Source organism: Anas acuta, chromosome 6, assembly GCF_963932015.1.
Source record: "Anas acuta chromosome 6, bAnaAcu1.1, whole genome shotgun sequence".
Classification (NCBI taxonomy): Eukaryota; Metazoa; Chordata; class Aves; order Anseriformes; family Anatidae; genus Anas; species Anas acuta.
The window spans coordinates 33,199,782-33,213,123 of record NC_088984.1 but is presented as its reverse complement, the minus strand read 5'-3'; the positions used below and the strand labels follow the sequence as shown (position 1 = coordinate 33,213,123).

The 13,342-nt window shown below is 37.6% G+C and overlaps 1 protein-coding gene across 4 annotated transcripts in view; it reads left to right on the top strand.

Annotated features, from left to right (window-relative positions):
• NCKAP1 (NCK associated protein 1) overlaps window positions 1-12,979 on the top strand; it is a 59,675-nt gene extending 46,696 nt beyond the window's left edge. For all 4 annotated transcript variants that reach the window (XM_068686438.1, XM_068686440.1, XM_068686439.1 and 1 more), the window contains 5 exons: window positions 2,495-2,588; window positions 4,201-4,317; window positions 8,347-8,456; window positions 11,121-11,210; window positions 11,817-12,979. In XM_068686438.1, the coding sequence (XP_068542539.1) occupies window positions 2,495-2,588; window positions 4,201-4,317; window positions 8,347-8,456; window positions 11,121-11,210; window positions 11,817-11,933 (528 nt within the window). In that variant the 3' untranslated portion in view covers window positions 11,934-12,979. The remainder of the gene's footprint in view (window positions 1-2,494; window positions 2,589-4,200; window positions 4,318-8,346; window positions 8,457-11,120; window positions 11,211-11,816) is intronic.
• The last annotated feature ends 363 nt before the right edge of the window (window positions 12,980-13,342 follow it).

Here is a 13,342-nt window from a genome sequence, read left to right as displayed (position 1 = left end):
GTCTGAAAATGTCAGAGGTTGTGTGAAGAATATAACTTACTAAAATTTCACGTGCCTTCTGAAACTTCTAATGCTGGTAAACTGCTCATAAATGTTTTATGTCCCACAAAAGACTGAAATTCATACCACAATAGAAATTTTGTGGAAATGCTATGAAAAATGAACTTCCAGGATTCTGGCTCATGGTAATTATATTAAAATGATGCAAGTTGCCTTTGCATTTCTCAAGAAAAGCCTTTTTTAGAGAAAAATTCTCACTACATCAGTTATCAGTTAGTTTCTTTGCAACAGTATTATGTTCGTTGAACTTGGGGAATCAAGCATGTGGAAGAGATGAGAAGGAAAGTTCACTGCTTGCTTGTGCCTCATCTTTTCCAAAGGCATCTTATGACCCCTGATATCAAAGAAGTACTGAAAAATAGTATAGGATAAAGGCTGCAACAGTAATAAATACTTGAAGATAATCCTTTTATTATTGACGTTTTAAAGTTGGTGATTCTAGATCATGTTGAACATCTAAATGGATTTCTGAAGACATCGCTGAACTCATTTGTGTCAGCAGATACATGGAAGCATACGTATGGTACTTGCTGCTTCTGTTCTGGAAGTCACTGGAGTGACTTGCAGTCATTGGAACAATTAGATGTCAAAAAAGATGTCTACTGCTAAATGAAACCATTTTGAGGACTTCTCCCTGGCTCATACGCCACACAGCACCACCTGGTCCCCCCTGCTTTATATGATAGTTGGCTGCTGGCCTTTCCTGGGCCCTGCCTGTTTTCACTATGATTCTTAGATAAACCTATTTTGTGTGCATTTCTTCCAGTTCAAAGTGTCTAAAATAATACATGAGCTATAGTTCAGTCCACCAGTATGGTGTTTTGTTTGATATCAGCGTAGGTATCACATCTTGTGGTGTGGCATGATGCCATGTAGCCTTGTTTGAGAGTACAGGCTTGCAAGGATAATGTTGGAGGACTGTGTGTGGAGAAGGAGCCAAACCTGTGTAGTCTTATCCATAGTGCCTACTGGGAATACTGGGAACTCTGGCATGTGCTACCTCGTAACTCTGCCAGAGCTTTGTGTTGAAAACAGCTTGTTGGTGCAGCCAGAGCTACAAGCCTGCTAACAATTAAGCCCCGTAGAAAATCAGCAGTTCCTTGTTTGAACTTTCTCCCTGGTCTAGTTGTGTACGGATCTCACAAGTCTTTGTACGGTGGATTAGAACAATCACATATTTTAGAGTATAGTAGCACAATAATATCCTATATGATGAATTTGTGATAAAGCGTAAATAGCTCTAAACCTGTTAATGAAATACATACTTGATATGAAACGTGATTTTTGTTTTGGTATTCCTGAAATTTATGATTTGGGATGGCTAGTAAAATGAGGATTTGTTCTCCCTTTATTTTGTTATTCTTAATGCTAAGCTGTAGGGATGTCTATATAGGCTTTTAGAGACAGGCCTATTCTTGATCCACTTTGTATTCCTTAATGGTTTTGTTGTGAGCTAGCTGCTATTCAGATGTTGGTAACTCTTTTAATGCAGCTTTGTACTCAAGTTACCTTATGTCCTGCTGGCAGCAGAGCACCATGTGAACAAAGCAGTGTATTTTCATGTCAGAACTAGCCCTCAGGTGTCCGGGCTGGGCAAAATGAGTAAATACAGTCTGCACAATATCCCCTGCCTGCAGCTGACCGACTCTTTGTGAGAATTTATGGGAGAGGTGTAAAACTTCTCAGCTGTTAATGTCAGTAAGGCACTTCATCGGCATTTCTCATGGTCCTTTGTACTTGGTAGAGACCTGCTTTTGGAGAGATTCGATCTGAGCTACAGCTTCAGATACTTAATTCAAAGCTTAAATTAGGGAAGGAAGAAATACAGAGTTGTAAGCGACAATATAAAGTACAGCCTGAGGCATGCTTGAAAATGGACTACATTTCAAGGTGTTTTTAGTTCCTCCAACTGTTAAGAATTAGGCTGTAAGTGATCCTGGCACTTGGAATCTCTGGACACAGAATCTGTATCAAATTTGAATGTTGTAAGATTTCTTTTCTGCCTTACTCTAGTATTTCATCAAATTATGAGCTTTGGCTTGCTGTGTTTGTAGATGTTAGTTGATAGATCTGGTAGAGAAAATCTGTTCGTTTTTTAAGCAGGAAAGAAAGGCAGAAAACAGCTAATTGGAAGTTGGGATGTTTGCTTTGGAGGTGATGTAGGAAAGTATACAAGCTTTGTTTGGCTTGACGAAAAGAAATGATAATCTAGCACACAAAGTACTGACCGAGCTGTTCAGTGTAGGTTAGAGGCAAAAAAAAATAAAATAAAATAATGCCGAGGCTCTTTATCTTGTTTTAGCTGAGCTGAAAGTCCCTTAATGCTTCAAACTAATATAAACATCTTAAGCACGTCAGCGTAACTGCTTCATCATGTTTACACAAAACCATTCAATGTTGTCTTCCTTGTAATTATCTTTCTTCTGGTCCTCAGGTGGCAATGAATGTATACGAACTGTCATCAGCTGCTGGATTGCCTTGTGAGATTGATCCTGCCTTGGTCGTAGCACTGTCTTCCCAAAAGTCAGGTAAGAAATTACAATTTAAAAGACCTAAGTGGGGAAAAAATCACAGGAGAAGTAAAAGAAGTGCCCTGAGGCACTGAGGTGTTTAGAGAGCTAGGAGACTTGTATATTTGGGTCCTTTTTTTATTCCTTCGATGAACTTCATAAATGACATAGCATGAATATTTTGTGCCTGCTGCCTAGAATGCACAGATGTTATCTGAGAATCTTTTCAACCACATACAAATTATCTTCTTGACCTAGAGAAGAGTAATGGATAGATGCTGATGGAGTTTAATGGCTAATGGTTAAGAAATTCAGTAATTTGGGGACAATGAAAGTAGGACTTGATTGTGAAAAGCTACAGATGCAATCAGTTCCCTTTTATAGATGTGTAACAAGTCTGTGTCATGTTAAGTAGGCACTAGAAGGTAAATGACAGCTGAAGTTGTGAATTTCACAACATTATTACTGGTTTATTATACAAATGCTAACATGCAGCTTACAAGGGGGAAACATGTAAAACAAGCATGCTGATGTCCTCATGTGTAGTGCTTCCTCTCACTTTAAAGCATCACTGTTGAAGCTTTTCAATTTTGTTTACACTGGCAGTTTGGAAGGCATGAATTAAGATCCTTAAGTGCTTTCTGGCAGTCTTCAGCTTTGTTCCCTGTCTTCCTTACTGAGCACTTTATTGCTTTTGTTCCCATGTGTAATGGATAGTTAACGTTCTAATCAGATTGTGACTATTTTAAATGTCAACCTGATTTTTATTTTTTTTTTACTTTAATAGCTGTTTGGGAGGAGAAAATAGAAATAACTCACAAAGGGTAATTTAGCATTAAAACTTAAATGTGTCGAGCACAATATAGTCATATACCTTAAAATATAAATGCGTATTTGTTTATATGTACCATATGTGTAAAATACATAGGTGTGTCTTTGGAAGACAGCGAATTTCAGAAATGGCATTTTAAATAGATTGTTTTCATTGTTCTGCCCTGAAATATTTCAGCTGTGTGAACAGGCCAGGGAATGTTTGTGTTTTCATGATTGGTTTGGATCTTGTGTTTTGGTTCTTGCCTTCTTTGTTGTTTGTGTTCTACTTCTAGTAAATCAGTGTGTAGAGATTTAGGTTCTGTATTTTACCAACCATTGACTTTTTTAAGCTAAACTGAATGCTGAGGTGTGGTGACAATGATGTTTTTGAAAGGAACATCCTTCTAGTATGAATTGTGATGAGTGCACCTCACGGCCTTCTGCACATTTGCCAATGGAAGAGTGCTGGAGGAGCTCTCTTCTCAGAGTGGTAACTGGATTTACACCAGCATTAAAACTACTACATGAAAACTACTCAACATATTAAAATCTTTGTAACTAAATAGTTAGCAGTAACAGGTTGGCAGCAGTCTTCATCTTTGTAGATAACAAGCTGGACATTTTGAAGCTCCACCCCATGTCTTCTGGCAGAACTGCGATAGGATTCCTTCCTTCACAATATTCCCATTGATTTTGTTGGTTTTGGTTTTAAATTTCAGTTTGGTCAAACGCTTTATACTCTAAACAATCTACAGCTGAAAATACATATTTTGAGATGTTTTTTGAATTAAAGAGGTTTTATTATTTTTGTTTTCAGAAAACATTAGTCCAGAAGAAGAATATAAAATTGCTTGCCTTCTCATGGTCTTCGTGGCAGTGTCCTTGCCGACTTTGGCTAGCAACGTGATGTCTCAGTATAGCCCTGCCATTGAAGGTAATGTAGAGTCAGCTGTTTGCTATGAATGCTTTCTTCATAGTAGTCCTGGGAGTTTCTTGAGTACTTTTGCTGTAAATATTTACTTAAATTTTGCAGTGAAGAAAATTTAAAGCTCAGCTATCCCCAATCCAGAAAAGGTCTTTTGAAAGGTACTTTGAAAAGCATTTACTTAACTCTTGTTTGAGAGAACTTTCTATAAGAAGTGTGAGTCTCTTACTTGAGATTTTGAGAGCAGTTCAGATACTGTAGGGGGCAATCTTGGACTAATATGTGGAATTGGTAGAGCATATATTCTCTGTTAATTAGTGCAACAGTACAGACGTTTTAGCAATAGTTTTATTGGCTTTGTGATACTCATATGAGGTATTTAATGTGCTGTTCATATTACTAAGCATAACATTTTGAATACGGGATCTGTGAGGTATGAGCTATGGACAGAATTGTATCCCACAGAATAGTTCAACTTGAAGGGAAAGAGAGAGAAAGCTTTGCCTCAAGCAAATTCTTTGCATGTAATTCACCAAAAAAAGGCTCTTTCAGACAAATCTTAAGTTGAAAAAGGATGACTGACAAATCTGTTCCAGTACATACAAAAGTCACCTTTTAGCTGTTCGAACTAGTTCTGTTGTGGTGTGTAGCATGGCTTGCATAAAAGACCGTATTTGTTCTGCACCCATTTACCGGATACAGTGGGAAGGTGTTTTTTTTTCCTATTTTTTTGAGTCGCTTTACTTTAAATCAGGACAAAGTGTAACTCGCGCAGTGTCTAAAGTGACTTCTGAAAATACAAAATACCAGAAAAAGAGCAAAAATTCTGAAAGCCTTCTATCACTTTGTGGAATGCAAATCGCTTTTTTTTTTTTTTTTTTTTGAGACCACTCCGCACCCAAAGTTGGGGTTTTGAATGAGGTTAAAGATTTTGTAATTATATGTGTAAATTATCTTTCTTAATAGGGAACATTTTTTTCAATTTGAAGATCAGGATTTTGTTAACTCAAGTTTCATTTTAAGCAGCGTAACCTTTTGCCCATTATGAAGAAGTTGAATAAATTTCTGATGCTGAGTTGAACCTGAATAGTGATTTGAAAGGTCAAGAATTTTGAAGTTAGCAGATTGTTCTGATGACCAGGGAGAACAATTTGTGTCCTGCAAAGTTCTTTCATGTTACCTGCACTCAGTATTTCTGCCGCTCTGTGTGTGTTTTCAAAGTCATGATGGCTAAAGGAAAAACTGAAAATACAGGCAAGAAGGACTATGAAATGGTCGGTAGGGACAGGGAGAAACTTGCTCGTTAAAGCACAGCTAGGGCAGTTTTCTTAACTTCATCCAAATGAATTCACTTATGCATGCTTAAGACCACATCTCTTAGATATTTCTTGTTTGGAGTTTTGTAAAAGAAACCAGCTGGAAGCACCTTTTGATACCAGTTTTTCCTTCAAGAGTATCTTACGTACTAGTCTCAAAGCTTATACTATTTGCCAAAGGGACAGTATTAAAATTTTTATTATGATTATATTTTCTTAATATTTATTTGTAAAAGAAGTCTGTGAGAAACACTCAGCCCTCTAAAAATCTATTTCTAGGAAACCAGGTCAGGGCAGCTACATGTGACTGCCCGTGTGCTTTCCCCAGAAGGTTGGAGCTTGTGTGGTTTTGTTTTGTTTGAATTTCCCTCTCTACTAAGGACCATCTTAGTCTGTAGGTTGCAAGCAGACTTAAACAGTAGATAACTTTATCTTGTATCTGTTTTATATGATGTAGCTTAAATATTCCAGTTTCTATAATTTAATTTATATTTGGTAATTCTTACTGCGAAGTCAGGCAAAGCCTGTTTCATAAGTGGTTTCTTAAGTTAATAAGATCTCATAAAACTGCGACTGGAGAGAAATTACATCTAGAACTCAAATAAGCCTGTATTAGGAGTTGGCACTGATTTTATGAGATGTGGTCCCTGTATTATGTAATTCTTTACTGAGTAGACTCTTTTTTATTAAGAGAAAAATAGTCTGGCAAAAGAACTATATAAATATGTTCACTCTACAAAAATACTGAGCAAACAGAATAGACCTTGTCAGTCCTGCCTTCCTTGCATAATAATATTTTCTTGTTCTGCCCCGTATTGTAGAACATCTGGCTTTATACACTTTAAATATAGATACTATTTGCCGAATGGGAACTTAATAAATGCAGCTTTTTATGAAGTAAATTCTCTGGCCAAATCGTGAATATTTATTTTTTTTTTTACCATCAAGAAGCCACAGATTTGAAGGAGTTTCAACTTTCTGCTCTGGCAAGACATGCCTCCCAATTACAGGCAGTTCTTGGACAGCTTTAGCAATGTCTGTGTTCTCTCTGCCTTCTTCAAGATCAAGGCTGTTTCTTCCACTAGCTCCAGATAAAGGCTCAGGCTCTAACAGACCGTTGTTTTTGTTCCCAGTGAGAAATCCGAATTTAGTCAAATACCAGACTAGAATGCTAGTTTGTTGTCTAGAGGCTAGACAAGAATACTGGTCGACAAGGCCTTTTCTGAATACCTGAAACCTGCCACAGATTGCAAGACCACAGTTTGTTGGTTCAATTCCCCTTCCTGATGCTTTTTGTACAGTCTCTTCATCACAGAAGTCAAGTCACTTGAGAAAGTAATATAAATTTAAATCAGCAGTATTAAGCAGAGTGTGTGTTCTTGACTGATCCAAAGTAACTATCCATTTCTTAATTACCATATTTACACAGCTTATTCAATTAAAAAAATAGGAGACAGAGTAGGAGTATTGGCTCTTGCCCAGACAGGTAAGAGGGCCTCCTGGGGGAGAACCACAGGGATCTTTGCTGGGACCTACAGGTCAGCCTATTCATAGTCCACCTGGAGAGGGTGGTGAAGGGTGAGGTGAGAGTTTTTGTGTCTGTGAAGTTCTTAAGGATGTTAGAGGAGTGAGGAGCTGCACATAGATAACCTGACACTGAGTAAAATGGATAATAAAACACCAAGTTAAACGCCTTGTAAATGAGTACGGTAATATGCAGGGAGGGGGGAACCACACAGGGTCTAGCTGACCTCACTATTTGAGCACGATCTTGGAATTATGATAAATGACTGAAGAAAATAATGAGCTTACCCCTCAGCAATGGTCAAAAAGTGTGCTGGTAAGAATAACCTTTCGGCATTATTTGCATGCATCCATGGTTTTTAACGCCTTCAAAGCCCTCTTCCTTTTCAGGCTCTAGCACTTTCCCAAGGTATTTGTTTAGTTATGTATGAATTTTGTTTTAAAGTGGCAGACTTGACTAAGTTGCCTAGAAGAGGCAGCAGGCTGACTGACGAGCAATTCTTGCTTTTCAGTTGTAGCTCCCTTTGAAAGCTGGTGTCATCTAATCACCTTCCAGTCCTCTGAAGCTTAGGTGAATTTTGGCAAGGTGTTATATACAGCAGTCAGTAATTCACAGAATCACAGAATGGTTTGGGTTGGAAGGGACGTTAAAGTCCATCGCATTCCACCCCTCTGCCATGACCAGGACAAATTTCCACCAGACCAGGCTGCCCAAAGCCCCAGCCAGCCTGGCCCTGAACACCTCCAGGGATGGGGGCATCCACAGCTTCTCTGGGCAGCCTGTGCAAGTGCCTCACCACCCCCTGAGTAAATAATTTCTGATCTAAATCTACCCTCTCTGTTTAAAGCCATTGCTCCTTGTTCTGTTCACCAGTTTTGTTCCTGTAGAACAAGTCTGTTCGCTCTCAAATTCTGTAATAACCAAATAAACTCCCAATATGTTTTTCTTTCCTTCTAAAAGCCACGAGGATCTTTGTCAGGTTGTTCTGACTATTACAGCATTTGGAGGGGAAATCCGTACTTATGGTTGCTCTCCCAGTCCCAAGTTCAGTGTGAACGAGTGCTTGGCTGCTGTTGTGTAAGGCGCTAGCAGTTTATCCTTCATTGTGACAAGTCTGTTTACTCTTTGGTAACATTTTCCAAAACACTGTCATTTTCAAACACAATGCTGACGTAATTTGTATATGTTTTTGTTTAGGGCATTGCAACAACATTCATTGCTTGGCAAAAGCTATCAACCAGATTGCTGCAGCTTTATTTACCATCCACAAGGGAAGCATTGAAGACCGTCTAAAAGAATTTTTGGCTGTATGTATCATTTAATTCCTAAAGATAGCTTCTCTAAACAGAGGGAACTCTGGCTCCCCACTGCCCCCCAGTCCGTCTGATACGTAGTTCAGTTTTCACAGATCTGTCATTAAAGTGTGGACGTGTTTGTGATTCCAAGTGTTGTCTTGACTGCAGTCATCAGCCATGAGTGATCTTAATCGCAAGGACATACTGTAAAGATTTAGACTAGCATGGATGGATATGGATAAACAACGATTTTTCCAGTAGCAGTACTGTTTCATACTGCAATGTTACCTGTTTCTGTGCAGTTACAGATTGCAGAGAAAGCGAGATTGTTGTATAATGCAGTCTTGATTTTGATTAGCAAGAAATCAGATGTCTGTTACTTTTTTCAAGTCTAGAAATCAGTTTAAAGTCGTATCTTAACAAGACAAATGCCTGTTGACTTCAGGAAGCATTTCCAAAGTCGCGTAGAAGTTGAAACTGTAATTTGGGATGTAATGCAACTGATTTCATAAAAGGTTGGTTGTGGTGCACAAAAAAATACCACAAAACACATTGTTAATAGCAGTGTGTACATAAATTAAATCTAGGAACAGTCCTGTAGCAGTAGTCAGTTGTGTTTGGTGATAGAAAGTAACAGTAGCACATGACTACTAGTGCCATAATTTTTTTTCAATATAACCCTTTGTTTATTAGTATTTTAGCATGTACCATCTTTTGCATTGAGTAATCTGGGACTGCCAAAAGAAATGAGCAATGCAGATAAAGTCACGATTCTGTCTAGCAGGCTTTTCCCATAATGTATTGGACTCTTTTTAGTTTATTTTACCTTTTCATGGAAGGTAACTCCAGAGTGGCTTTTCGCATTGAACCTTTTGACGTGTCAGCCCTCCTTACACAGTAGCTGTCTGGTAGCTGCACGTTACAAGGATATTTGGGGAGAGGAATTTGTTACGCTTTAGTGTAGGTTGAAGATCAAAGCTTCTGAAATCTTTAGTGCTGCTTAGAAAAGAGCCAGAAGCCCTGAGGTGCTGGAGATGTATTTTAAATTCATTTTGGTGTGCTTCTTAACCAGAAATAGAATTTTTAAAGTTTATTGCCCGCTCCTTGAAACTAAGGGCTGAAATAGCAGATTCACTTCAATTTTTCTAAAAAGCCACTGATTTTGAGTGATTCTTGGTTTTGGGTGCTTGTCCTCGGACTGAGACAAATATTCCCCCACCTCTTATTTTTGGTGCCTTACAGAGTTACAATGTTTGGGTAATGGTAGCTTCCTGTACCAAGACGACAGAAGCAGTTTTCATTTTTTTTCCTTCAAAGGATCTTTCTCTCCTGGAAGTTCATTGCATTTTGTTAAACTGAAAAAACCTTTAGCCATTGACCTTGTGTAAAGCAACTGCTGGCTGTAAAAGATGAAAGAGAGATGGTCGTGTCAAGTTGCCTACATTTGACAAGTGAAGGAAACCAGTATAGTTTCATGTGATAAAAACACTTCTGGTATGAGGTTTTTCAGTGTTCATGAACTGGTTTCAGACCATTGCTTTTGCTGCACAGACCATGACTTGATGGTTCAGATATTTTGTTAATCTATCTTTTATGACAACGTTTATGTACCACTTGCTGTTAGTCCGAAAGGAAAACATCTCTGTAGAAGAAAATGTGCTGCTGGAGGTGATCTGCTTTCCTGTCAAAGTTAGTTAAATGGAGAAAAAAAAAAACTTCCTAGGTTATTTAGTACTGATGAGTATGTGCTAAGATTCTTTTGAAGCAAGCATATTCACTTTATGCTACAGATTTTGGTTCAAGAGGAATGCTAAGTTAGATGTTCAAGTTACTATTTTGAATTTAAAACCATTTCTGATAAATGTGGTTCAGGCATACTGCTGTTGCTTGGTATGAGTGCATAAAAGATTGTACATCTGAAAGTTGAAAGAGGTGTGTTTTTTTTCTGCCTTGTTTCTGTAAGGCATGAAAACATGGTTTACAAAATCATCTGTAGATCACGTATTTTATAGTATTGTGTAATTCTGAGCTTGTTTATAGCTAAGTCTATGTATAAGTTTCTAGAATATCTAGTTTCTAGGATATCTTTTTAAAAAAAAAACACTAGTAAAGTGAGGTGCTTATGGTGTAAAAAAACATGATTCATTTACAGTCAGGGTGACATTTCTTCAATTAAACATTCAGCTTTGAAAGTGAAACAGCTTTTCATTCTGCCACAAAATGGTATAACTTCAAATAGTGAAAACTCTACCTTTTTTAAGCAAGACTATAAGCATATTGGGAAAGTGATTTGTTTTTTTTAATAAGTGAGATCTTGTTCCGTGGGACGTGTAATTGACTTCAGTAAACTTGATTACAGTCAGCTTATCTACTTTGAATACAAGTTCTTCACAATAAATGAATTGGCTTTTATTTTATTAAAATAGCACAAACTGCTTATTAAACGCTCTAGAAGTAAACAGAAGTGTCTCCATGAGAGTGAAACCCAGTGATGGTTAGTGCCCTCAGGTTTATTTTCCTTTGTAGTTGCTAGTAAGATGCAGTGCTATCAGACAGGTTATCTGTGTGTTCAGAGGGGTGTGGGTGTGTGTGCGTGTGTATAGTAAAGTAGCTGAAGCTGATCAATGTTGTGGTTTTGTTTTTTTCTTATTGCTCTGAAATACTCAATGTATGTAGCTTGCATCGTCTAGTCTACTGAAGATTGGCCAGGAGACGGACAAAACTACTACAAGGAACAGAGAGTCTGTTTACCTACTGTTAGACATGGTAAGCTTTTGTCTATTTTATTTGTGTTATTAACTTAAGAAATAGTCTCCACATCACATTGTTCAACAAGTGGCTTCAACAGTCACGTTTGTTGTTGTAGTTCATCAACCAGTAGAGATAACGCTTCATGTCATTCTTGTTGGCATTCTAGTGTCAGGAATTAATCTTTTTTGTTCTCCCAGCACCGACACGTTTTTACCATTGTCTTTTGTTGCCTAGAGCATTGTATTACATTGTTCAGGTAATTTGCATTGTTGATTTAGTATATACAATATTAAAATAAAACTTCGCATTAAAGAAGTGCTGTTCAGAGTGTTGGGGGAGGAAGCCTCTTTGCTGGGAGGTTTTTCTTTTAATCTTCTGTACATTGTGAAAATAGAAAGAATGATGCATGGTTTTACGTATACATACGACTAGCTTTGAGGAGCAGTGAATTTATAGTGGTGTTTCTCTCCCGTCTGTCCCCAAACTTTGTATTATTTCTTTTTGCTATGAAAAATGTCAGTGGTGGTGTGGTGCAGACCAGAAATCCTTACACTGAAGAGATTATCAGCAGCAACCAGTTGAAGGTGTTCTGCAAAACCTTGTGTTTCTGGTGTTTTTCAGATTGTGCAGGAGTCTCCATTCCTGACAATGGATCTCTTGGAGTCTTGTTTCCCTTATGTCTTGCTGAGAAATGCATACCATGCTGTCTACAAACAAAGCGTCACATCCTCTGCCTAAGTATCTACTTACTGGAGATAAGACATAGCACGCATCTATGTGGCCTCAGTTTTATCTGTAAACTGTGGAGCTATTTTACTTTATGGCCTGATGAACAGTTTTGTGGATTATAAACTTTTTCCATAAAGTTGTATTTCTGATCAGTGGTTTCTTAATATGGTTGTACTACAATATAAGCTTGGTTGATTTTAGGTTGCACATTCATGGAAAAATCTTTTTTTTTTCTCATTTCTTCCTTTTCTTTTTTATTTTAGAGCATCAGTTATGTTTAAAGAAATACTACTTCTGCTATATGTTTTTGATATTGATCATGCAAAACAAAAATTGCTTGTTTATTTCCCAGAAGAAAAATGTATTTAGTGATTATTTTAGATAGTGTAGCTTTCATCTGTGTGTAAATTATTTCATATAGGGAGAGTTATAATCTTGTACCTATTGTTCTTATTGAAAACAAATATTGGATGTGCATTTCTGTGAAGTAATTACAGCATTTCTAGTTTTATTTTGAAACATTCACCAATCTATGTACTATGACACTATCTAACATAAAATGTTATAGGACTGCTTATCCTTAGGACAGCAGTCCTCTCCTGATACTCTTAAACAACAGCAAGTGATGTTGTTTGTATAAAGCATAGTGGAAATTTTTTTTAAACTAACTTCTGTGGTGCCCTGTTGGCATTAACACTACCATTGTACCCTGCTGTATAATAAACATTCTTACACCTTTATCACATGTTGATAAAATGTTAGCCCTTAACCACTTTTTATATGTTTTAAATTTTTGAAATTCAAGTGTACCTTCCATAACATACAATAAACACTAGACTGTATTATCTGTAGGTGAATTATTTTTAATATAAATGTTATCCTAGTATTTTAAGCTTAAACTGTGCTGCTGTGCATTGATTTACATCTCACAGTTCATTAAATATCAATCCTTGGAGCTTTTATGTGAAGATTTCTTTTAATCCTTCACCTTTTGGCTTCTGTGATGCTGAATCTTGTAAAAAGTGGAAGAAGGAATTAAAACCAGTGTAAAAAGAGTCAGTTCAGTGCCATTATCCTTTGAATCGTACTTGTATGTAACAAAAGAAGAAAAGCATGTATGCAGTATTTAGCGACGCCAGTTATACCCGTAGAAACGAGTGAATTGTTGAAGTATAAAACCTGAAATAACCATAAAACAGGAGAGTGTTGCTAAAACTGTAGCATCACCTAGACAGATAGACAAAAGGCCTGTTTTTAATCGATTGTGCAAGTTGGCGTGTGGGCCGGCATTGGCTCGTGTGGCCCAAAAGCTGAGCGGCTGGCTGGGCTCTCTAAGCCGCAGCGGGAGAGAGCTGCGTGGCTCTCGGTGGCACGGGCTCTGGGCATTGTACAGAGCCCCTCTTCTCAATGCAACTTAC